This window comes from Primulina huaijiensis, chromosome 16, assembly GCF_012295235.1.
Source record: "Primulina huaijiensis isolate GDHJ02 chromosome 16, ASM1229523v2, whole genome shotgun sequence".
Taxonomy (NCBI): Eukaryota; Viridiplantae; Streptophyta; class Magnoliopsida; order Lamiales; family Gesneriaceae; genus Primulina; species Primulina huaijiensis.
In genome coordinates, this window is record NC_133321.1 from 16,562,495 (window position 1) to 16,588,112 (window position 25,618).

The 25,618-nt window shown below is 34.1% G+C and overlaps 4 protein-coding genes and 1 long non-coding RNA gene across 6 annotated transcripts; 3 read left to right on the plus strand and 2 right to left on the minus strand.

Annotated features, from left to right (window-relative positions):
- Positions 1 to 2,652: 2,652 nt before the first annotated feature.
- LOC140960878 (trihelix transcription factor DF1-like) lies at positions 2,653 to 5,534 on the plus strand. Its single transcript, XM_073419194.1, has 2 exons — positions 2,653 to 3,192; positions 3,739 to 5,534. Exons 1-2 carry the CDS (start codon positions 2,924 to 2,926, stop codon positions 5,234 to 5,236), a joined length of 1,767 nt encoding a protein of 588 aa, XP_073275295.1. The 5' UTR covers positions 2,653 to 2,923; the 3' UTR covers positions 5,237 to 5,534.
- A 1,852-nt stretch (positions 5,535 to 7,386) lies between these two features.
- On the minus strand, positions 7,387 to 8,561 carry LOC140962061 (uncharacterized). Its single transcript, XR_012172446.1, has 3 exons — positions 8,308 to 8,561; positions 8,107 to 8,205; positions 7,387 to 8,040 (listed from the first exon to the last, which is right to left on the minus strand). It is a non-coding gene; the product is annotated as an uncharacterized lncRNA (long non-coding RNA).
- A 4,716-nt stretch (positions 8,562 to 13,277) lies between these two features.
- Positions 13,278 to 16,062, plus strand: LOC140960859 (glycolipid transfer protein 3-like). Of its 2 annotated transcripts, none has more exons than XM_073419168.1 (6): positions 13,278 to 13,647; positions 13,753 to 13,808; positions 14,751 to 14,878; positions 15,280 to 15,415; positions 15,618 to 15,710; positions 15,880 to 16,062. In XM_073419168.1, the coding sequence occupies exons 1-6, from the start codon at positions 13,443 to 13,445 to the stop codon at positions 15,913 to 15,915; spliced, it is 654 nt and encodes a 217-aa protein (XP_073275269.1). In that variant the 5' UTR covers positions 13,278 to 13,442; the 3' UTR covers positions 15,916 to 16,062. The 2 variants fall into 2 exon arrangements, with proteins under 2 accessions (XP_073275269.1, XP_073275268.1); XM_073419167.1 differs by having other exon boundaries at positions 15,567 to 15,710; positions 15,880 to 16,058.
- Positions 16,063 to 17,897: 1,835 nt separating this feature from the next.
- On the plus strand, positions 17,898 to 20,803 carry LOC140960857 (serine carboxypeptidase-like 42). The gene is made up of 10 exons (XM_073419164.1): positions 17,898 to 18,216; positions 18,465 to 18,572; positions 18,658 to 18,750; positions 18,880 to 18,972; positions 19,047 to 19,132; positions 19,211 to 19,489; positions 19,574 to 19,707; positions 19,877 to 19,969; positions 20,044 to 20,161; positions 20,455 to 20,803. The coding sequence occupies exons 1-10, from the start codon at positions 17,964 to 17,966 to the stop codon at positions 20,620 to 20,622; spliced, it is 1,425 nt and encodes a 474-aa protein (XP_073275265.1). The 5' UTR covers positions 17,898 to 17,963; the 3' UTR covers positions 20,623 to 20,803.
- On the minus strand, positions 20,569 to 25,268 carry LOC140960858 (auxin efflux carrier component 6-like). Its single transcript, XM_073419166.1, has 6 exons — positions 24,792 to 25,268; positions 23,962 to 24,479; positions 22,313 to 22,514; positions 21,023 to 21,180; positions 20,878 to 20,954; positions 20,569 to 20,635 (listed from the first exon to the last, which is right to left on the minus strand). Exons 1-4 carry the CDS (start codon positions 25,214 to 25,216, stop codon positions 21,054 to 21,056), a joined length of 1,272 nt encoding a protein of 423 aa, XP_073275267.1. The 5' UTR covers positions 25,217 to 25,268; the 3' UTR covers positions 20,569 to 20,635; positions 20,878 to 20,954; positions 21,023 to 21,053.
- Between the last annotated feature and the right edge of the window lie 350 nt (positions 25,269 to 25,618).

A 25,618-nucleotide genomic window follows, 5' to 3' on the forward strand; every position in this document is an offset into this window, starting at 1 on the left:
TTCAAATTCTTAATGTGGCTCTTCAAATTCTTTGGTCTTCACAACATCGACACAACTTTCATGTATCGTATTTATTGTAGGGATCCTTTACTAAATATACTAGCAAATATTATAAATATTGTAAATATTATAGGTGTGTCGCTTTATTAAAAGTGCGATCAATTTTTTAAATCGTAAAACAACCTAAACATTATGTTTCGATTGATATTTCAATAGATAATTATTGTTCCCAACAACACTCAGACAATTCATGATAATTGAACATGCGATATATTTTGATTCCAAATGTATAATATCAAATACTCGTCGATATACCAAAAACTATAGATAATAGCTAGTGATATCTATGCAATTCCAATATTTTAAATTGAATAATAGTACATACGTCACGTTCCGGTTTTTCACTTTACATAGACCATTATTAATTACTCCATGATCAAGATGATCGTATCAATATACATATATATTGGGGTGATGTTTCTTTAATAGCGAAGGTGTGAGTTTACATTATCTTGACTTGAGAGATCTGTCCCATTTTTTGGACGCCTAGTACCACTAGGCCAAGAAGCTTGAGAAAATAATAGTGCCCCCAGGGGCACAGCTGGACTGGCAAAAGACCTTGCTGAAAAAAGAAGGTAATGAGTGTTCGAATCCCGCAAAGGTGTATTCGGCCTTGTTTATCGCGCCCAAATCGCGAGCCTTCCTCTTCCGAGTAGGTCTCATGTAAGACCGTCTCACGGATCTTAATCTGTGAGACGGGTCAACCCTACTCATATTCACAATAAAAAGTAATACTCTTAGCATAAGAAGTAACATTTTTTCATGGATGACCCAAATAAGAGACCCGTCTCATAAATACGACCCGTGAGAGCGTCTCATACAAGTTTTTGACTCTTTTCCCTGGCCATATCCCTGATTTACCCTCCCTTCACACCGGTGCGTGAGGCAGCTCTGTGTGGGGCCACAAATAATAGTGGATGAAGGAGTACTTACAAATCTGTGCCTACACTTTGAAGTCATTTTCGGGATTATCTTGCTTTGGGTTAAGAAATGCTTCTATTTTTAGTAAAAGCTTAAAGTATTGAAAAGACAAGAACCCAAGAAGTCAAGCTTGAGGCCAAGAAAAGTAAGCTTAAGATCAGGAGCCAAAGTAGACCAAATCCACTCTTTCACATCAAAGCCAACCAATAGACTGAATCAAAACTTTCTTTGAATTTTTACTTCTCACAAATTATATGAATGGAAACTTTTATTCACGTATTTATCATTCTTTATCTTAATTCTAAACCTACTTCTTTTTAGAAATAAATGTCTTGAAATTTTGCATTTTGAATCCTATTGAATAAAAACCACATAATCTTTCGAATTTTTGTTTCAAAATCGATAAATTATAGTAGAATTGTCGACTTCAATCCTATATATAAATTTTTTGTTTTAAATTTTTTTAATGATACAACTTATCCCAATCAATAAAATATGATCATATCATGTTAGCGGGTAAATTTAGTTGTTATGATCAAACGCTCATCACAAAGTCCAAAGTTATAATTTTTAGTCAAAGCACAACTTATTTCTTTATACTTGTGGCAGCGCATAGTATACCTACTTGAGTTCTAATGAGTCGAGCTGATAAGCTCGTGAGTCCGGGGATGTGTGTGTTTATCTGTCGGTGTTTTTTACTTTTATCATTTCTCTACCGTCGATTATATCTCCAGCGGATATAATATTACACGTCAAGATCTGACGTCACATTTTCCGGTCCACCAAACCAATCAGATCAAACGGCACAATGTCAGCAGCTTGACACACGAAAACTTCCCAAAAGATCATTCATCTCATACTACTCTCATTTATATACTTTTAAACCAACAGTAGTACAATTAGCTAAATTAGCATGAAGTTCCAATTCCATCAGTGTATCGGCCATCATAATTTTTTTAAGAAGGATAATATGATTGATTATTTTGTAATACACCACAAGTGTGAGCTAGCTAGGACATATGGCCAATGATTCCAAAAGATCAAGGTGACCCGCATGAGCCTGCTTTTGACTATTGTTAGCTGTCGAGACAAAAAATTTTTTGTAGTGCAACATCAATCCACTCTAAGACAATATCGTATAATTAATTCGCTACATTAATTTAGATTTTGGTCTATTAAATTTTTAAAATTTGGTTTTCATAAATTAATTTTAAATTTTAGGCTATGTTGGTCCAACTGTTGATGTGACACAAAAAAATACTGACGTGATATTGAAAGATGCTGCCTTGTCACTTGTTAGTGTGTCACGTTAACAGTTGAATCAAAATAATCGAAAATTAAAAATTAGTGTAACAAAACAAAACTTTGAAAATTTAATGGACACAAATCCAAAATTGCAAAAATTAATGGATTAAAAAGATCATTTTCCCAAAAATTATAACAATAGTTATGTTATTTACATACCAATTTTTATTAATCATATTCCTGTATATGTATAAAATTTATCTACACAATGAAATGTTATTAATAAAAATTGGAGTATAAATAATATTGGTATAATGATAACGAAAGATATAAAATGTACATGCTACATAAATACACCTGTACGTACCGGATGAGTCTGCATGGGGACATTGTTGCCAAGGGCAACTTGCGGAGTCGCTCTCTATCTAGGTTTCATCATCTCTCTGTAGAAACAACTTTTTACACTAGAGAAGATCAGATGGCTAGAAAAAAAATGCTTACTCCATAAGTTCAAAAAATATATATATTTTTATTGACGAGCAGCTGATCCAACCGAAATAAATTAATAAATTCACTGCATCTCATCTTCTTAAAACGCACAGAGTTCAGCCACTTTTTGTGCTTTATTTTATTATTTTTTTGTCAGCTGGTAATCACCGGAGGGGCTGCCTGGCTAGCTGGAAAAAGGCTCCTCCGCATGATGCTTAATACTGTTTCTGGGCTCATGACGAGTAGCTCAGGAGACGGCGTTGCCCACGAAAGTGGCGGCGCTAGCGGTGGCAGCAGTGAGGTTGGCGCATCAAGCGCTGTTCTCGGCGGAGGTGTGGAAGAAAGAGAGAGAATTGGCGGCGGTGGAAACCGGTGGCCGAAGCATGAGACTTTGGCTTTGCTCAAAATTCGATTTGATATGGATGTTGCTTTTAGGGACTCGAATTTCAAAGGTCCGTTGTGGGAAGAAGTTTCCAGGTAAATTAATCGAAAAGTTTTCGTTTAACGCCATCTGCGTCTCGCTAACAATGAATTGAATCAGTAATTTTTCTTGATTTTTCGGTGAAAGGTTATGTGAACACTTGATCGTCAGTCGTTTTATTGAATTATCGATTTTTGATGAAAGGGTCCGGTCTTTGTTTTCCCACGAATTCAGCAGCTTTCATGCATATATTCCGGTTTGTTTTTGGCAGTTTTGTTGATTATATGTTCACTTGCATTTGACCACAAAAATTTAGAATTAAAGATGAAATGTAACTCCAAGAATTGGAATTTCTTAGGAAAATTGCTTGAGAAATATATAATCCAGTTGGTCATATGTTTTTGAATTGGATCCGCGGAGTGTTGTGGCTTAGTTATTGTTGTATTGAATCGGTGTAGCTAATTCTCTCGTCCTTATATTGTATGTTGAATTAATTTTTTTCTATTAAGAACTTTGGTTTTACTTGATACAATTCAAGATTGGATAGTAATAATTATAAGAGAGAACTAACGGAAGATTCACAAACTTCTTTTTTTTTCCAGGAAAATGACGGAGCTTGGTTTTCAACGAAGTGGCAAGAAATGCAGAGAGAAATTCGAAAACGTAAACAAGTACCACAAGAGAACAAAAGATGGCCGCGAATCAAACACCGTCGGCAAGACTTATCGATTTTTCGATCAATTACAGGCGTGGGAAAGCACTCCGGTGCCAGTGCTTTCCTTCAGCGGTATTCATCAGCCACGGCCTCCACCAGCCGTCACGACAATGCCGGCGGCCCCAATGCAGACTAATGCGGTTACTTTCCCAATTCAATCACATGTTGGCATTGTTTCATCAATTAGCCCAGATCCTTTGAATATAGTACACCCAAACAATTCGATGAATGCTATAATATTACCTCCTCCGTTATATGCAATGAATACCTCAAATCATCCTCTGATTCAACTTTTTAAACCCTTGAATTGTCTTGGCAATTCCGCGAGTTTGTTATCAAATCCAACATCTTCATCCACCTCTTCTGATGAGGGCATAAAAAGGCAACGGGGGAAGAAGAGAAAATGGAAGGATTTTTTCGAAAGTTTGATAAAAAACGTGTTCGAGAAGCAGGATGAATTGCATAAAAAGTTCTTGGATACGCTGGATAAACGGGAGCGGGATCAAATGGCGAGAGAGGAAGAGTGGAAGAATCAAGAAATGGAGAGAACGAATCGAGAACATGAACTCTTAGTACAGGAGAGATCGATCTCGGCAGCCAAAAACGCTGCGGTGGTAGCATTTTTGCAGAAGCTAACAGAGCAATTAAACTTGGGAATCACAAAGAGCAGTAAAACACCACCGCTCCAAGAGGAGGTACCAGCACCGGAAATTACACAGCCGCCGCAGCAAACTCCAGCATCTCCGCCTCAACAATCCACTCTCCAACCACCAACAGTAGTGACCGCGACACCTGAAAAATTCTTGAATACTCGAAAAACAGACGTCTTCGGTGATAGCATCAACCTCACAAGCTCCTTGCGATGGCCAAAAGCAGAAGTCGAAGCCCTGATCAATCTGCGAACTAGCCTTGATCTCAAGTACCAAGAAAACGTGCCAAAGGTACCCCTTTGGGAGGATATCTCCGCCGCCATGGGCAAGTTAGGATACAACCGAAGCTCTAAGCGATGCAAAGAGAAATGGGAGAACATCAACAAGTACTTTAAGAAAGCGAAGGAAAGCAACAAGAAGAGAACCGAAGACTCGAAGACGTGTCCATATTTTCACCGGCTCGACACCTTACACAAAAAGAGAGCGAAGAGAACAGATATTCCCCCATCCAATCACGAGCACTTAGTGAAAACCAATAACCCAATGGTGCCGACAGTGGCTCGACCTGAGCAGCCATGGCCGGTACTTGAGCAACAGCAGCAGGACTCCACGTTGCATGACAGAGATCAAGATGAGGAAATTGAGAACATGGATCATGAAGAGGAAGAAGACGGAGGAGGCTATGAAATAGTCGCAAACAAGCAGCAATCTTCAATGGGAAACGCCGCAGAATGAAGAGAAAAGGAGATCTAAATGAAGGCTAGTTGTCTGAGGAAAACGGAGGCGGCGGCGAAGGACTGTGACATTTCAGATACAACACATGGGGGATGATTCATGGTTTGTTTATTAGAAGGGTTATAGTCACACGAGTTGATTTAGTATATTTATAATTTTATTTATTAATTTGAAAATAAATAAATTAAAACTGGAAAAGGGCAAAAAAATTGAGTTGTTCGATACGAAAAAAAAAATATCGAGGGGACAGTTGTAGGATATTGTATTTTCTTTTATTTACTTTTTACGTTTTTTGGTTCATGGAATTGTATATGACGTGGCTATTTTGAATATTTGAATTTATCAATCCAATCCAAGTGCAACCTAAGAGTTTGCATATTATTCGTCCGAAAATTCTATCCGTAGGACAATGCACTATTCTTGCGCGAAACGGTGCTGTCCGTCAGCAGCTACTCGAAAATTTTGGGAAACGGGCTGACAACGGCATGGGCAAAAACGAGGATGCCGGAGATGGTCTAAGGTAATCCTGGTTCCTAGGCTCGATAAATTTGAACTGGGGCGCGATTTTATGATTTTTAAAATTATGGGTCAAAGCTGATATTTTATGAAAATTAGATAATTTTTTCATTGAAATAATTTTAATAAAATCACGATATTTTTATACAAAATAAATAAATTAAAAATATGATTTTTAATTTATTTATAGTAAAAAGATTTACAATAAATTTAATTATTAATAAATTGAATAATTAAATAAAGATGTTTATTTAATTTTTAATAATTGTGGTTAGTGGCATATTTGTAGGATACATGTTTAATAATATTTGATATTATGGTTTTAATATAATATATGATATGGTGAAACGATGATCGAAAGCCATGAATAATTTGTTATGTGCGTGTTAAGTTATTTTACATTGCTGTGATTTAATTATTCGATAATTATTTTAATGTGTGTCTGATTTATGGGTCGTTCTCACGCCTTAAATTTGTATCTCAATGTGACATAAAAATTTAATGTAAAGATAGCGTTATGAATAATTTGCTAGGTGCACAAACACGTCCATTAAGGCATGCAAATGTCAAAGAGATCATGACATCATGCCTGTGATAAAGGGTTTTGGTCCATGAGTATGGTGTAAGGATGATTGGACTCATTGAAAGTTAGTGGGTCTGGACCTTGTCATTCAACTCAACTCATTGAGAGTAACATAAGTATTGGATTATGTATTACCGTTGAAATAGTTATGAGTTGAATTTGACAACCGTAGTTCGATGGAGATAAAAAAGATTGTTTATAAATAAGTTTATAAGTTGATTCTATGTGATAAGTTGTGGAAGTTAACTTAACTGCTAATTAAGTGAAGAGAGTAGAACTGTCTGTTTTAGTGAAAGAGTTCACAAAACTAGTAGCTGTAAAAAATGAATCAATGAAAAATTTTGTCTTTTGAAATTTTTATTTTTCATTATGTGAGCAAAATTTGTACCCTTGATATATCAGCGCTTTCTGATTATCGATCGATATTATAACGATTTCACAATTATTTATTTAATAAATTTAGAATAAATTAATTAAATAGAAAATTAGCAGTAGTGACTACTAAGTGCAAAATTCTCATGAAACATTTTAGAAGAGTATATAATAGATTAATTAATTGAGTAATTAAATAAAAGTTATTTAATTTAAAACATATATAAAAAAATATATGTATATATATGCGTGTCTATATATATATGTGTGTATATATATATTTTATTATTAAAAGTTGATAATACTTTAATTATGCATGGTCTTTTCAAGAGTTAGAAATACACACACGATAGTTTTTTAATAATGGAAAAAAAAATACTGATTCAAGAAGAGTTTTGATTAGATCAAAAATTTAAATATTTCATTAAAAATTAAATGAAAGAATATAATCGTTGAACTGATTAGACAAAGGAAAATCCAGTAGATCGTTTCGTAGAGAATTATAAAAAGGCTATTACGGCTTAAAATCTGGAATAGTTGGAGCCGACGTTAAATATGCGAAAATAAATTATTCTACACACCTTATCGATGATTTAAATCATACAATACCCAAGGAAGTTGCGAAATTTTTTTTAAAGTTGTGCTGCTTCTTGAGTGCAAGAAAACGGTACTGAACGAGATATTCAAAATGCACACCTCCTCATAAATATATGGACAAGGATAGTTAAATACTTCTGCATCTTCGGCCATGTAATCAGGTCCATTCTGTGAGGAATAAGGTAATCTGGGATGGAATTCAATGGCTTCAACATAGGTCAAGTTCTAAGATTTACGGCGATCTGAACCTGCGGATGAGTGGTCACGGAGTTTGAAGAAATTGCAATTACTGAAGAGAAAAAAGGAACCACAATTAGCTTGCATCCATGTAAAAGTTTGAAAGCTTTACTTACAATATCTTTCTTCAAATGTTTAACGAATGGACAATGGTTGCAGATGAACATAACCTGCATCAGCACATGGTTCCCCAAAGCTTTAAAATGACGAAAACTGAACGAAGATGGGAACAACGAGAAGAAACCAAGCATTGTACACTGGGACGGAACCAGCAACGAGCAAGATGCAAACCGAAAAATTCAGCCACGATTGCGAACATTCTTTAATTACAGAATCTCGAATTTGGCTTTTTCTTTCCCCCAAAATCCCAGTGTTTAGGGTCATAATAATATCAATTTCTTCGGGAAAAAATTTCTGGTTATACCTTCCTGTCACTCAACTAAATGCCTATCTCGAGCTGACATCTTTTGGGAAAGTGGAAGTATAAAGAAGCAGCATACTGTAAAAAAAAAACATGAGACATTTCACAACATAGTTTCAGTCAACCATGTTTGAATTACATTACCAAAAATCAACAAAAAATAATGATAATGAATATAAGAAAAGCCGGGTAAGATACAAAATCCTCCAGTTTCCACAATTTTCCAGTCAGCGGCTCTGAAAGCTAGAATCCAAATTCCGACGTCATATAAATAAATAAACAAAAATACCCATGAATTGAATATTATCAGTTTGCGTAACTAATCCGATAAATTTTTTCACAAACCACGAAATCTGGTGCTCTGAAACCGAGACACACCCATTTGGACATTGCTCTGGCAGCTCAAATCACAAGCTTTCTGAGGGCAGTACAGTGGTCCTGCGATCCAGAGGATCGAAACCCATAATTGAACAGCATTTCGAAGATGAAAGAGAAGAGCCAAAAACTCTGTTCACGGCTGACGTACGCGGGAGCGTGAGCGTGAGCGTGAGCGTGAGCAGTGACATGGTGACAGTTAAGGCACCCGCCTTGGCTATGGGGAAATTGTGATGTGACGCTCACAAGTCGGTGCTTGTTGGAAACTAATATTGGGCCATTATCATCTAAGTGGCCCGGACAATATAACTTAACATCTGAATTTGGGCCAGAACCAATATCCAAAGACAACGATTCAGGTCCATGCTGAGTTTCGGAAAACAAGGACCCGTCCGGACACCCGACATGTCCTATTTGATTCGACCCACTAAATATTATATAATTTTCTCATTTTAGTTACTATACAATAAAAAAATTAAAAAGTAATAGATCATCATAGTTTTTTTTTTTTTTTTTCATTTTTATCTTAATAACATTTGAGTAAAAATTATTTTGGTACACAAAATATCGATATATTTAAAAATTGGTACATGAACTATTGTAAACAACTGAATTATTACATAATCCAACTAAAAAGTAAATTTTACTATAATCTATTTTGTTTTTATGTTATATTATTATAATTATTATAATCATTACCTTTAAATTCAATTATATACACATTTTTACTGATTAAGCTATTTACAATATAATATTAAACCCACCCAGATCCATTTAACCAGGTCTAAGTCTAACTTAGGGTAAGTTTGATTGGTTTAAACCCGGCCTGTTACCACCCTAATTCAAGCAGTATTTTTTACTCATATATGTGATTAACTCCCCCAATTAAACCTTTTTGGTTAGACAGATAATTATGATTTTTAATAATATTAATTGTACAATTTCTAAAAATTAACCTAGTGAATTAAATATGTTTAATAATACATTTCTTTGTATTAAGAATATTTGTATGAAATAAACTCAGTCAATATATATTATAATTTGAGTTAAATATTTCCTTTCAACTTTGGAGTAATATGCATTCCCTATATTTTAAACCTCGTGTATTAAAATATTTTATAAACTTAGGCGATGCTAAAAATATTTATCGTTATTTAGTACAATTGATACTTGTCACAATTGTTGCCACAGAGAAATATTTGTGGTTCAATCAAGCTTATTCAAAGATCCTCCCAAATCAAATAAAACTATATATTTGTACAGTTGTAATACATTTGATTATTTTAAGCTATATATACCTTAATAATTTATAATTACTTTGGCTTGATGATGCGTTCAACAATTCCTTTTTTTCCCCCTTATTGTGACTATTCGAAGATAAATAAGGCAAGTTTTTAATTGGCAGATATTCAGTAATGTTGATTTTTTTTAGTCGAGGAAGAATTTATTATAATCGGGTCTCGAATTTAACTTAATTCCAAATTTATTATCTTGATGTCATATAAATTACAAACATTTGACATAATGTTTTAATCCATCAATTCAAACGCTACTTACCTCATAATTCCCCTTTTAACACAGTAGAGGTGCAAATTCACATTTTTCCTTACACAATCATTACTACGTTATTGGAACCATAAAATCCCATAAAATCTCTTTAAATTGGCAAAGATTTCATTTAACCACATCTCATCAATTTCCATCAAATATCAATCTTGTCTTGCAATCCCATCTATTTTTTGTCACGCCTCAAAACAGAGACGTGTCATCAACGTTGTTCAACAATTTAAAATCGTATAACAATAAGCCACATAATTAATGAAATAGCCAAAAGCCAGTCTTTTACATAATTTTTACAGTGCATAACACATCTGTGGAAGCCATAACATAAAGAAAATAAAACTAAAATGATGCTTGAAACGTCATGTCTCGAATTTGATCACCAACCCCAAAACATATGTTGTTCATCTTCTTCTAATTGATTTTCGTCCTTATCAGGACAGTGAAGTATGGGGATGAGTGTTTGAGGGAAACACTCAGTATGTGGGAGCCAATCGCACACAATAATATCGAAATATACATATAATATGAGTTCAAAGGTGAAATATCGTATAACATATCGCAACATGAATCAAGACACGAGACACGGAATTCGAAACAAGGCATCAAAACAAGGCACTGCTATTCATCTATTTATCAATTGTATACTGACAAGTCCCTAATTGTTACTCCTTTAAGGGGACAAATGCATGTATCAGTTATCATAACTCACCGCATTATGGACTTATCTTATCTTATCATGTTTCGGAAATTTCCTTACCACTTTTAATTCGAATCATAACATTGCATTTTCAAGATTTCATGGAATAACAGATGAATCATGCGGAACGGACATATATGGAATCAAAAGACATGAAATGAGTAATGTACGATCGAGTTTTCAAAAACAAAAACATCATTATTTTAAAACACATATATAAGCCCACTTACCTGATTATTATCTTCAAAAAAAATGAGGGAAGAACAACTAAAAAGTCGAATAGGAAAGCTGCTGGATTGCAGAAACTTGGCTTCAAGATGCCATCGAAATACCGTAATTCCCGCAACACTTCTCGTTTGAAATATAACACACTTTGATCCTTGGAAATTGCAGGGATTTGGTGTTGCTTTGGTTTTGTTTCCCCTCAACCTTTGGCCACTTTTTACATGTGAAAATGCTAAGCTTTATAGTTATCACTCAATAATGGTTGTTAATAGACCTTAAATCAGCTGTTACAACTCCTCCAAACCAACTTCATGTGTCCCATTTAAATTTTCGAATTTGAAGGCTGCATGTTTATATTTTTTTTTGTTTAGCTGATGAACAATGAGTCAAATGACCGTTAATTCTCTTTTATTGTATTTTTACAATTTGACCAATTCAATTTTGAATAATGGCGATTAATTGGAGAGAGCACATTCTGTATGGAATATTGAACATTTGAATTGATTTGAGTTTTCACATTTCCTAACGATTCAAATGAAATTTCTAATTCCAAATCCTTTCAAAACAGTCTCTCCTTTAATTAACATGAATAGATTATTCATATAATTTTTCTCCTAACACAACAGGATAGAATATTCGATAATGTTAAAAAAAACTAAGAGCTTTGATTTTATATTTAAAATATCCATCAATTTCTTTTAAAGGGAATATAATATCCATTCATTTAGATAAAACCTTAACATAATAATGTTGGCACTTTTTCCTTTTTTGGAAAAAAAATATCTATATATCACTGATCTCAACTACCCATTGCTGGGAATTTCCTGATTTTAATGCAACGTACGACCAATATTTGAATTAAGTTGGAAGAACAAGCTAAGACGAGACGAATCTCCTCAGTTCACACAGTTAAAAGTTACGTCATACAATTTTAATTTCTTAACCGGCTCTTACCATGCATGCGACATACAAGAGATTAATTTGATACATATTTGCTGATAATTACATTACAAGGTTAGAAATTTGAACATTAGGAAACGGTGTGCGAGAATTTAGGTGGCAAGATTAAATATTACGGTTAAAGATTACAAGATGTCGGCATGAGTTGTGACATTACGGTAATCATCTCCAACGGTGTGGCATATTATGATTATTATTATATTATATAAATAAATTATCGATGAAGTATGCCGAATCTGATTTTAAAAAGCACGAAAAAATTGTCATACGTCCGAGTTGACGGAATAGATAAGCGCTTGAATCATCAAGATCGGTTTGATTCTTCTTATCAATATTCTTTCGGATGATTCTATCACACATGTTTGTCCATGTCAGTGCGGTTTACCTGACTAATGTGGTTTGCAGTTTACTGCATTAGTCTATGAGTTTACTTAGTGTGAAATATGAGAACGGTAGATTCCATCGTCATAGAAAGAAAAATACGACAAAATGCTATCATCGTCCAACACAATTGAATACATGCCATGTAGTATTTTCCAAAATTTTAGAGAAATATGAAATTGAGCATGTTGTCCATTTTGAACGAGGATGTTAAAATTTTCGGACATGTTTTGGGTATGGTGAGATTTTCGTTTGTTTGTTTTTTTTATTATTTCTCAAAATTTTTGGGTTAAAAGTTTAAAAAATAGTTATTTTTAACTAAACCCCATAGATTTATGTATAAAATAAGTTTAATTAAAAAACATATTTCTGTAAAATTTCTAATTCAATGTATGTTTCACGAGTAGGTCTCTTGTGAGACAGTCTCATGAATCTTTATCTATGAGACGAGTCAACTATACCGATATTCACAATAAAAAGTAATACTTTTAGTATAAAAAGTAATACTTTTTTCATGGATGACCCAAATAAGAGATCCGTCTCACACAAGTTTTTGCCATATTTCATCTACGATATTAAAAAAGATAAATTATTAATATATACTATTTTAACCACAAAAGTTGAGACTCCTAAAACTACTACCTCATTTGTTTCTAATATCATATAAAATGTTCTTCCACTAAACTTCACTTTCCATTGTTTATTAAACAAAATAAACATTATAACATGACAAAATAGAAAATCAAATATCAAATTTGAATAAAAGATTACTCTAAAATCATTATATTTCACACTAAAATTTACTACAGATAAATTTATATTTTATATTTAAGTTTAATCTAGGTGTCAAATTTTACTAATTATTAACCGTGATTCATCAAATATTTTATGATTTGAACAAATAATTAAAATAAAATAAGTGTTTGGAGATAGTTCATAATTATTTAGCCAGTAAAGATTTTCTTTTTTTTTCAAAAAAAAAAAAGGTCGCATAATCTTAAGGTCAGATTTAAGTGTCGCAATCTAAATAATGTCTGTTAATAACTTCAAATAATACTGTTAAACAAAGCTAAATCCGTAAACAAATATTTTATGGTGAAGCATCTTGAGAATTCAGACATGAGATGTATATTAGTTTAAGCTTGATAAACTAAATATTATAATCTACGGAGTTCATTGCATTCATCCGGTTGATGTAAACATATTCTATATTAAAGATTTCTGCGTAGTATAAATTTGTGGGGAGGCCACAGAATCTTGGAAGAGATATAGAAATTAAATGAAGCGCAGGAGAGAGGCGGAGATGGTGGCATCGGAGATGAGGTCCGCCATTGAGCAGCTGTCCCAGATGGAGGCTCACCGCAGAACCGCCCTGGACACATCCGGATCCGCCGGAGGAGTCGACTGCGATCAACTCACCGCCACTGCTCAAGTTCCCATCAAGCCTTTTCTTTCCCTTTGCAATCTGCTGGTTCAAGTTCTTGGTTGCCCTCTCTTTCTATATCTCTCTTTGTTCTTATTTATGTCACATCTGCTGTAATTATCTGTTTTATTAATTATAATATCTTCCCAAGTATTTTGTTTTGCAGATAAGATAGGGCCAACAATGGCTGTTTTGAGACTAGACATTCATCAGAATATACAGGTATAATTAAACTCAGAACATCGTACTATTACTGCACGCGCGCGCGCATACACATATATATATATATCTATAGTTTTGATATGTTGTTCATTTATTGTGTCTATCAATGAACTGACATTCACATATTAGATGTATAATTTTGATATGATTCATCACATCCAATAAATGAATGTCGTCTGATCGGTGAACACATAGATGGAAATGATAGACAAAATATAAAAAATTATATATATACCTCAATTAATTATATATATGATCATATGGTAAACATATTTTTTTTGTAAAAAATAGTCAGTAAATTTAATATATTTGTATTTAGAATGAACTGCTGTTCAATTTAAAGACATGCATATGAGTTTGTATTATTTAAAATTATAATATATTACTTTTGTCTCGACCTGATGGATAAAATTGTGCAAATATGCCACTCCACTGCTAAGAAACAGACAAACCATTATTTTGACTTTAGCACATTACTATCGTTAACTTCACCCAATGCGCTTTTACATTTTTGCCCATTGTCTTAATATTTATTCTTCGAGTCAACGAGCCAGCTAGCTTGCTCACGCATACATACACTCCCCTAATTAAACCCCGCTTAAGATAAGTTTAAAAATAGATTTATTTATGTCTAATCGATATTTAGAGTGAAAAGTAATATTTTAATATAAAAATAATATTTTTTTTATACATTGGATCAGATAAGATATCCTTGAGTTTTTGTATTAGTTTGTTTAAATATATTTACAGGAGTCAGTCAAGATGGAGGCCAATTAATCCAAAATGTCATGGGTGTTTCTGTCATTTTGTCGTGAAATTGTTAGATTAATAGAATTGAATAGTTTTTATTTACTTATTATTCGTGCCAGTTCTGTGTATTTATCCAATGCGGCTAATTAATTAATGGTTGTCTTTAATTAATTAATAATTTGATTTATACAGAGATTAGAGAAGTTCCATGACTCCGATCCTTCGACATATCGGGATGTGGTGGAGATTTTAAAGAAAGAGGTCGCAGACAAAGCAAAACAGGGTCCCACTTGTAGTAAATCATTTGTTTGGCTTACTAGGTAATTAATTCTTTTTATTTCTACTAGGTTAACATTTTTAATTGCTCGAGTAATAATTTTAAAAAACGCCCGTTAAGAAAAAATTATATTTTTGATTATGTATGTTTATCGCTTTGTGATTTTGATTTTCTATCTTTAAATTTCAGTCTTAATCTGTTATTTTTGTATTTTTTTTTGTAATTTAATTGTTTTTCGACGTGATTCTGATATGATATTAATACGAAGTTGACGTGTAAAAAATTAAAAAAAATCGAAAAATATAGGACTAAGCAACAATATTCATTCGTCCATTTCGAGAATTAGATTAGATTTTTAAATGTTTTGTGTAGAAAACAATTAATAAATAACAATAGTTTGCTCCTAATATGGCTCCCTCCTGTATTGCGATTTATTGCTTGCAGGTCTCTTGATTTCACCTTAGCTTTGTTAGAATTTATAGTGAGAGACAGTGGCAGGCCGATGCAGCAAGCAGTGGAAGAGTCATATAACAGGACTTTGAAGCCTTGGCATGGATGGATTTCTTCTGCAGCATATAAAGTACTAATTTTTTTAAAAAAATTCTTTTTTATATATAAAAAAAAATGTTGATGACAAATTTAGAAAAATAATATTAATAAGATAATTGACATTTTAATTTATTCATTTTGATTTTAAAACTTTTATTTGTGTGTTTGTTTATGTTTTGAAGGTAGCTCTAAAATTGTTGCCTGATACCCAAACATTTACTTCTGTTCTCAAGGCCAATGACCAAGACTATGACATGCTCAAGGAAGAAATGCAAACGATGATTTCCTTGCTCATCCCTGTGATCCAGCAAAACCAAGATATTATGGTATATATTATTTCTATTATTCAGTGATCGATGTTGGGAGGTCAAAACACACAATTCTTTGAAAAGTTGTGCAACAAATTCAGATATTAGATCTGTCTTGATCAAGTTCAGTTGCTGATTTACCTTCTTTTTCTTTTTTTTTTTTTTTGCCTCTCCTATGTAAATGCAGAGAACATATGGGTTGGATAAGTTGAAGGCTACATAGAGGAGACATCTGAGGAAAAACATAAATAAATGAAGTTCAATTTTGCTGGTTCAATACCATGTCTTTCGATTTATCCGGCCCTCCTACCTTTGCTCGAAAGAATTTTGTGACTTCTGTTTTTTGAATTCGAGAATCCGTTTCCTTCTGAGCATGAGTGCTATTTTCCATCCCGCAGAATTGACGCAGCCCTGTGGTAAACATTCATCGAGTAACGGTCGCGTATCCTATCATGTAGCTCATTTTCATTGAATTATCTCCCAGTATGTAATTTACCTGAAAAAAGTAGAATTTTTCATGAGTTTGCCAAAAAAGTCGAACATCTCGATTCCTTTACGATGTCCGAGTACCTGAGACATCAAGAAATCTCGCAACATACGAACCGAAAAGATTTCAGTATGGCAACTGCCACCAGTTCTGCTTCAAGATAGTCACTGTATAATTAGCTGAGAAAAGATGTAGTTGCAACACGGTTTTTTTTGAAATTTCGGCGATTTTGTGATCTTCGTCGAACGGAAAGGCGATTTCGCGGCAGTGATAACCAAATTTTGATTGATATATGTTGCACACAATCGTACGTAATTTTTCCCAAAACAATATATATGACCACTGTTTGAAGGCAGTACTTAATTGAAATTATGGAATAAAATCAACAAATTTTTTTTATAAAAAGATTTAACTAATTGAGATTGTTTATTTAAATATCCACTATTATGACAAATACGTTAGATTGCGTGTCTAAAAAAATTAAGAGTAGCTCTCTTGTGAGACGGTCTCACGAATCTTTATCTGTGAGACAGGTCAACCCAACCGATATTCACAATAAAAAGTAATACTCTTAGCATAAAAAGTAATAATTTTTCATGGGTGACCCAAATAAGAGATACGTCTCACAAAATACGACCCGTGAGACCGTCTCACACAAGTTTTTGCCAAAAATTAAACATAATTCCGAATACAAATACAAATCCATTATTATTGACGGAAATCATACACTCGAATATCGCACATGATTATCAAATAAATTCATACTTTGATTTAGGATGTTTGTAGTTGAATCACTAATCTTTGTTTCGGATATAACAATGATTTTCGATGGTCTAATACCGATCACGAACAGAAAAGAATCAATTTTGCACAATCCAAATGCTTAATAATTGTGATATGATTTGTGTGCAATGAAAATGAATGTCACGGCCACTTCTTCTTCTTTTTGTTGATAATTGTGATTATCTATATTTCTATATTATATTATTAAGTTTGAGATGACTATAATAACTAACGTTTGGTGTCATGATCTGTTTTAATAATTATATATATAAATACAGTGTTAAAAATTTAAAGCAAGTCACATGTAGCTCATTGGATAGATCTTTAGTTTTCTAAGCAGGAGGTTGTAGGTTCAATTCTTATTTGAATCTTGTTTTTTCTTTTCTTTTTCTTATTTATTTTTTTATTCTTATATCAAAATTGCAGTATAGTTTGTCACTATTTTTAATAGTTATATTTTAATCTTCATTCAAATTATAAAAAATATTTTATAAGCGTGCATCAGTACAATATTCTTATTTAATCATGTAGGAAGATTAGGGAGGTTATTAGACAATAACTACTCCCTCCAATAAATTCAAATTACTAATTTGAATTGTTTGGGTCAGGTCGGGTCGAGTTAACCCTAATGGGCGACCCATTACCATTTACCTATATATATAAATTCTTACAATTATGACAATGAAAATCCTTAATAAAGATCCTCTGTGAAATATTAATCAAGCTGTAATATGATCAGTTTGTTTTAAACACGAGTAGAAGTTGGAGTACTATTGGCTGGCCCACATTTTTCATATTTCAGTCAAATATTCGGAGTGTCTATACTAAATATAGAAGATTCACACGTCCAAAGTAATCCCAAAAATCTCGTACTATTTTCTCAACAGAATTCAAGATTTATAGCGGCGGGAAGACTTCTTTTCTTTTGCTTGGATATTCTCATGTATGTATATTAGTCAAGGGAATTCCTCAAAACTTTAATCTTCATTTGCTTTTCTGAGATGGGATTGTCATGGAATTGCACCACAATGGTGGCAATGGGGATTGTGGTGATGGGATTTCTATTTCATGGCTGTTTCGCCTTTCCGCCGGAGGATCTGGTGGTGATATTGCCTGGTCAGCCAGTGGTAAAGTTCAGGCAATATGCAGGGTATGTGGATTTAGATTTGAAGAAAGGGAGAAGTTTGTTTTACTACTTTGTGGAAGCTCAGGATGATCCTGATCACAAGCCTCTCACTCTTTGGCTCAATGGAGGTGATATTTAAAACATTTTCTTGGAGAATATTTAATGTTTTTCTTTCGGTCCATGTATATATTTATATTTGATAATTAACAGCGTAAGTTAGAAAAGAAGAAGGTTTTATTTTTGTGTTGCTTGAATGGAGTGATATGCTCATATTGCGACATTTTCGCTTGTCCCTTGTTTAAATAATTGCTCTTGTTTTTAGTTTCATCTTGATCTTCGAAAGCGTAAGGAATCTGTGTTCTGCTCGTGTTTTCAGGCCCTGGTTGTTCATCCATCGGAGGAGGTGCCTTCACAGAATTAGGCCCTTTCTTTCCTACAGGGGATGGCCGAGGACTTCGAATAAATTCAAAATCTTGGAATAAAGGTGAAGAACATCCTTTTTTCTGATCCCAACATGTGGAAATCAGACAAGTCTCCTTTTCTTACAAGTTTTCTTCCTTCCTATGTAGCATCAAATCTTCTGTTCGTGGAGTCTCCAGCCGGCGTGGGATGGTCATATTCAAATACAAGCTCGGACTACACCTGTGGAGATGCATCCACAGGTAAATTTCTGCTACAAAAGAGAGCATACAAACACGATACATGCCTGCACGTTGTAGAATTTCGTGTTTACTATTTATAAGTTTGTTTGTTTGGGGGAATGAAAATCCCATTTTCTTGATTTATGACAGCTTCGGATATGCGTACTTTCATGCTGGGATGGTACGAGAAGTTTCCAACATTTAAAACCCGAGATTTGTTCCTCACCGGAGAAAGTTATGCTGGTACAAAAATTACAGTCTGTATATTGTAGCTCATATTCTGAGAATGAATACAGATATCTGTTTTTTCTGCATAGGGCATTACATTCCTCAATTAGCCGTCGCCCTTCTCGACTACAACGAGCATTCTACCGAGTACAAGTTCCCCATTAAAGGGGTTGCAGTAAGAAATCATATCTCGATCTGCATGCCATTTTAGTACAAATTGTTTTTAGCTTGAGAATTATTGAACTTTTTCCAGATTGGCAATCCACTTCTTAAAATTGATCGTGATATATCTTCAACATACGAATTCCTATGGTCACACGGATTGATCTCTGATGAAACCAGTCTTACCATCACAAATGCCTGTGATTTTGAAGACTACACACTCGATGATCCGCACAATGTATCCAAATCCTGCAACATTGCCATTTCTAAAGCCTTCGAGTCTGTTAGCGAGTACACAGACAACTACGATGTCATTCTTGATGTGTGCTATCCATCTATTGTAGAGCAAGAACTACGGCTACGAAAAATGGTAACTTTATCTTATATTTTGGTTAAAATTTCACCATAGAGGTTGACGAATACGAAAACGAATAATTGGTCGTGCCATTTGTAGGCTACAAAGATTAGTGTTGGAGTAGATGTGTGCATGAGTTATGAAAGGTTTTTCTACTTTAACCTTCCTGAAGTTCAGAAGGCTCTACATGCAAATCGAACCAATTTACCATATGGATGGTCTATGTGCAGTGAGTAAGTTCACTAAACCTCGATACAGTTCAAGCTTTTTCTTCGCCGCAGCAGTTTTTGATACTGTTTTAACATTACATGGACTTGAAGCTAGAACAATCAACAGGACTACTGAAAATTTTACTCAAAACATAAATTATGTATGAACTTAATCATTCTTTTCCCTGGAAAGGATTCTGAACTACAATTACGAAGATGGAAACATCAACATGCTACCTTTGCTCAAGAGGATCATTCAGAATCAGATTCCAGTTTGGGTTTACAGGTAAAAGCATTCATTCGCGTGAAACCGTTATGACATTAGTTTCCTTAACTTTGTCATAAATTTCGAATTTTCAGTGGAGATCAAGATTCGGTTATTTCTTTAATTGGCTCCCGGACACTTGTACGTGAACTCGCCGACGATCTGCAGTTCAACATTACAGTCCCATACGGCGCTTGGTTCCATCAAAAACAGGTAAACATCTCATACCTTCTCATATGTTTAGTGCTAAAGGATAAAAAGGGATGTAAGGAGAGCTGAACAGCTCGATCAAAACTTAATTTATCAAGTGCAACTCGAGAAACATATATACGAACGAAGCTCGGGATTGTGCACAGTAGCCATTCTTGAATGACTACCTACTTAAATCACAACGTCAACAAAATTACCACACATATCACTCTCTTTCTCAATCGATCTTAAAAAGATTCCGACGAAGGAGTCGTTTCCAACCTTTTGATCTCGAAAAAGTCCTATTCTGTTCACAGGTGGGAGGTTGGGCAACTGAGTATGGAAATTTGTTAACATTTGCCACTGTAAGAGGAGCAGCACATATGGTACCCTACGCGCAGCCTTCAAGGGCTCTGCATCTCTTCAGTTCGTTCGTGCATGGCCGGAGATTGCCTAACAACACACGTCCTTCCATTGACGATTGAACGATCTCACGTACTGGATTCATTATCTTCTTTCATGTTAATTTATTTTCTTCTAGTTTTGATTCAAGTAGAAAACTAGCCGTGAAATTTGAAAATCTCAACTAGATTCGCCATGCACCTTTTTTTTAATTAGTAACGCAAGCACATCATTAATTAACTAATAAAATATTTGATTTTTTTTTAAAATCAAGAAAGAAGATTCAAATTTGATCGAATTTGAAATTATTAATTTTACTCTTCAAAGTTTAGGCTCACCCGGTACTTAATATGTCTGGATGCAACCCATATTCTCTAGCAAACACAAATGGTACAATCCCTTGGGGAAGAGCTGCCTACACTACACAAATACCCAAAATTAATACATATATATATCAAAAACTTATAAAAGAAATTTTGATACCTGAACTATGGCGGCATGAAGGTGCATTCCTTTAAGCCCGACGGCTAGAGAGGCCGCGGACATAAGGACCGGGCTGCCGATAAATCGGACCACCATGGATATCGCTCCCATCTTTAACCCACAAGCGATTATTCGAGGCTGGAGTGCCATGAACAACCCTAATATGATAAAATTCAAAATTTTTTCTCTTTTTTTTAATATTATTATTATAAAATATATGGATAGACAATATACCCAAACTAAACATGGCCATTCCAAGTTTTTGATTGGCAAAATAAGTAACCTAAAAATTTTGGTGAAAAAAGATGTAAAATTCCAAATAAAATGTGAGAATTTTTGGTATAAGAGAATTATCATACTATACGTACAGCTAATCGATGATGCTGTGTGTATATTCGGATTCATGATATTAATTAAGAAGAGTTTTGATATGGTGAGCATTCATCATGAACACTTGTGTGAATGAGGTGACGTCCATTTATTTGATATACAAAACGCCACTAGGTGCATGCACAGATCGAGTTTTTCGGGTTTCGGGTAGTGTCGGGTACTCACCTTTTTAAAAAAAAAAACTTGGGTTTTTTCATTTTGTGGTTACAAAAAAACCTATCAACAAAACATAAGTTTATCAAAATAATCATGTCTAATTTCCATACCAAATTAAACAAGAAAAATCCATATTTGAAACTATTTAAAATAAGTAGTAATAATTAACAAATATTTTTTTCATGAAAAATGTAAATCGAGACATCGAACAGACTAATTAGAAACATATATATGCTTCTCCATCCCCGCTTCATTTGAATCCCTATTTAACTTCATTTAACTTTGAGGGTTTTATCTATTTGATCAGTGTTTCAATTCGGTTATAGTTAGTGAGAACATGCATAAGACATTTGTCATATATGTTTAATAGGCTTGCAAAATAACTTATGATTAAAAAAGAAAATTGTCTATCTTTCTGTATCATTAAGAACAAGTTTATAGATTTTTTTTAAAGAGAAAAAATTATTCGGGTTCTCGAGTAACCGATAGGGTAGTTCTAACCGAACTCGACAAATAACTCGATTTCCCCGAAAAAATGCACTCGATCGGGTAACACGATTGATTGCCAACACCTAGTAGACGTCGGTGTTCATAATGGATGCTCACCGTATCAAGATCTCGGAATATAGATGGACAACCTAACTCGATTTCGTCCCATATTAATTTAGCTTTTAGATTCGAAATCATACGAACGTTATTCCCTTTGTATGAAATACAAGAATAGTTGAAATTAAATAGACTTACTTAAATAAGATGAGAGACCACAGAAGGCCTAAAACACTGGAATAGGAATTTGGGTTACGCGAAAGCTTCCTTCCCACCACGATCAATATAAGTCTTAGCATAACCACAGCACGTGGCAGCTCCTGATTGGGCGGCTCACTTTTCATATCAGATCCCTTTTCCACTGGAATCTTTATGCAGTCTCTAAAGCTAAGATCTTTATCTGAAAATAAGTAGTAATAATAATAATAATAATAATAATTATTAAATTTCCAACTTTTTTATTTTGATATAATTAAAATTTTGTAAATAATCATTTGTTGGCCAAACCATAAAGATGTAGTGGGAATATAATTACTATTACGACCATTACAACATAAATTCAAAAGTATCAAATCCTAATTCGAACTCACGTGCTTCCTTGTAATAATAATGTCATCCATTACCAAAAGTACTAAGTTCACCCCAACAACAACATAAAACACAAGGAAAGGAGATAAAAGAAAAAAAAAATTATAGACGTCCTCACGAATTTTTATTAACCGTATTTTCAACGTTTATTTATACTTTTTTCCTAAAAGCGAAAAAATGCCAACTTTGGATCGGTTTTAGTCAGACGGACTATTCCATTTTTTTAATGAATTAATGGGTTTATTATTATTTTCCAGATATAAGTGAAAAGGTAACACAAAAATTAATTTAATGGTATAAAAGGGGGAAGAAAAAGTGTTGGAGTTTTAACTTTAAATTGGATTGTGTGGGTAAAGCGTTGAAAATGCATAGTTATTATGAGAAAGACCAAGTGAAAGTGATTCGCATAAGTTAGCTGTTTGAAAGTTGAGAAAAGATAAATGATTGCTTCCAAAATTCAAAAAGCATAGTTATTATTCGTTTCTAAAATAATTATTTTTAAAAAAAATATGTCCCTTAATTAAGTAATAATTACTAATCTTCCTTATTTCCCTTCCAATATATATTAATATTTAGAGTAGGTCTCTTGTGAGACGGTCTCACGAATTTTTATCTATGAGACGGGTCAACCCTACCGATATTCACAATAAAAAGTAATACTCTTAGCATAAAAAATAATACTTTTTCATGGATGACCGAAATAAGATATCCCACAAAATACGACCCGTGAGACCGTCTCACACAAGTTTTTGCCTAATCTTTATACCCTTAAGAAGAGTCAACACATATCAAATTAGTTGTGATTTTCACTTTTTCGCATCATATATTTTTTTTGAAATTTCGACCTCGTAAAATTAAAATTTGTAGCGGTTTTTTTCGCACTTTTGCGCTAAAATAACTTACTTTCTCATCCTATAATTCTATAATTAAAATTTATATCTGCGTAATTATAAAAAAATTAGGTCATGTTGATTGGATTTTTTTTAGAAATTAGAATATGTTGACTGGAATTTATTATATTAATTTGGGCATCAACATTGTCAGATCAATTTTGTGTATGTATGTAAAATCTACATGCAAGACCCTACAGAAGCCTGCCATGCATCTGCATGCATTGTCTCACGCCTATGTTTCCCGATTATTTTTCGTTAATTTCTGTAAAAACAGAATCCAATTCAATCTATCGCTAAATCCAAACGAAATCTGGCAAGAAATATACACTGACAGGCGCAATAATTGACATAAACATTCAGACGTACCTCCGATGTTAACATCACCTCTGGACCCCTCTGATGGTGACTCCAACAGGATTTTCACCACCGGTGATGGCTGCCGGGAAATCTTCCCCGATGCGGGGCTCGTGGCGGTGGAATCCATTTCGTTGAAGCTCGAGGCTCTCGGGGTGGGATGGAGGGAATATGCATCAGAAGAAGCGTAACCCGAGACCCTCGGGCTGAAGGGTCGGAACCCGAGACCGAACTCGTGGGGTGTGTTGATGGAGAATATCTCGGCGTTGGAGAGATTGGAGGCACGTGGGGTGGCCCCCATGGAGGATGATGGTGGTGCGGAGGATGTGGACCTTCGGATGCGGACACGGATAATGCGTCCGGCGTCGTCGATCTCGGAGTCGGTGAGGAGTGGGTTCCGGCCGTCGAGGGAGATGACGTCATTGTCGACGTCGAATTTGGTTACGGCGGCAGCGATTCCGCCGGGGTACTGGGTTTGTATTAGTATAATTGCGGCTCGGTACTCAAAGAGGAAGAGTAGTATTGTGTACCTGCAAATTTCATTCTTTAATTTGCAAACATTTGGAAGAAATTAAAATATGTCATTAATTAAGATACCCAAATCGATTTAGTTTCAGGTTTTAAGAAATAATCCAAACTTAAATTTAAAAGTGAAATGCATTTAATTTCCGCAATTAAACTTTCTGCATAATATTCAAATTCACTTTCTACCTTTCTGGGGTTGCGCAAATGCTTCCAAACAAAAGGGAATTGGCTCTTTATCTATATATCTTGAGTCATGCAATTCCAAGAACAAAATATAATATAAAAATATAAATGGACACTTATAACAATATACGTACCAAATAATACATTGAAGCACAACCAATTGAACCATGATGCTCTGTGTGAACTCCCCGTACATGGCTTTAAGCAAAGGTATCCCCATAACCAATGTATTTGGCAAAGTTGAAACCGAGAAAATAGTAATCAGCCACTCCAGTTTCCCTCTAAAAATGCACCAAACTGACAGCAAAACAAGCACAGAAAACTTAGAAATGGTGTCCGCCAATATGAACTTGGTGTCCATTTCATAAGGGTTGTTCTGTGATATGAAATGAAACGATAGAACAGGAACCGCGAAAATCGCTACGAATCGGTTGATGCCGGAACATTGCTCCGGTGAGAATATGTTGCAAAATTTTACTGATATGTAGGCCACAAGCATTGCGAAGTAGAGAGGCACCATGGCACACATCACCTTGTAGAAATCATCTGTTCTAATCATTTTACATATATATGTATATATATATATATATTTGCTTGTGTAGTGAATGTGTGTGTGTTCTTAGGCTTCTTATAAAGAAAGTTGTGTGGTGAAGGAAGAGTAAAATTGTGAATTTGGGAGTATTAGGAACCCTTTTCCAATATGATTTTTTTTTAATAAATAAATTGGATTATTTCTCCCAAAAAAGTGTATAGGTGGATAAAATAAGGTTTGATAATCAATTTTATACCTGATTATATGTTAGCATCTCATCAACCGTAAAATACCTATGATTCTAGCCTTGACAACAACTTCGTACACTGGTAAATGAAGGGCAGAAGTATTTTTCTCGGATGATTGAAAATTAGTTTTGCTGGTTATGTTGTCCGTTGCTTAGTGGTGTCATTTTTAATACTAGTAATT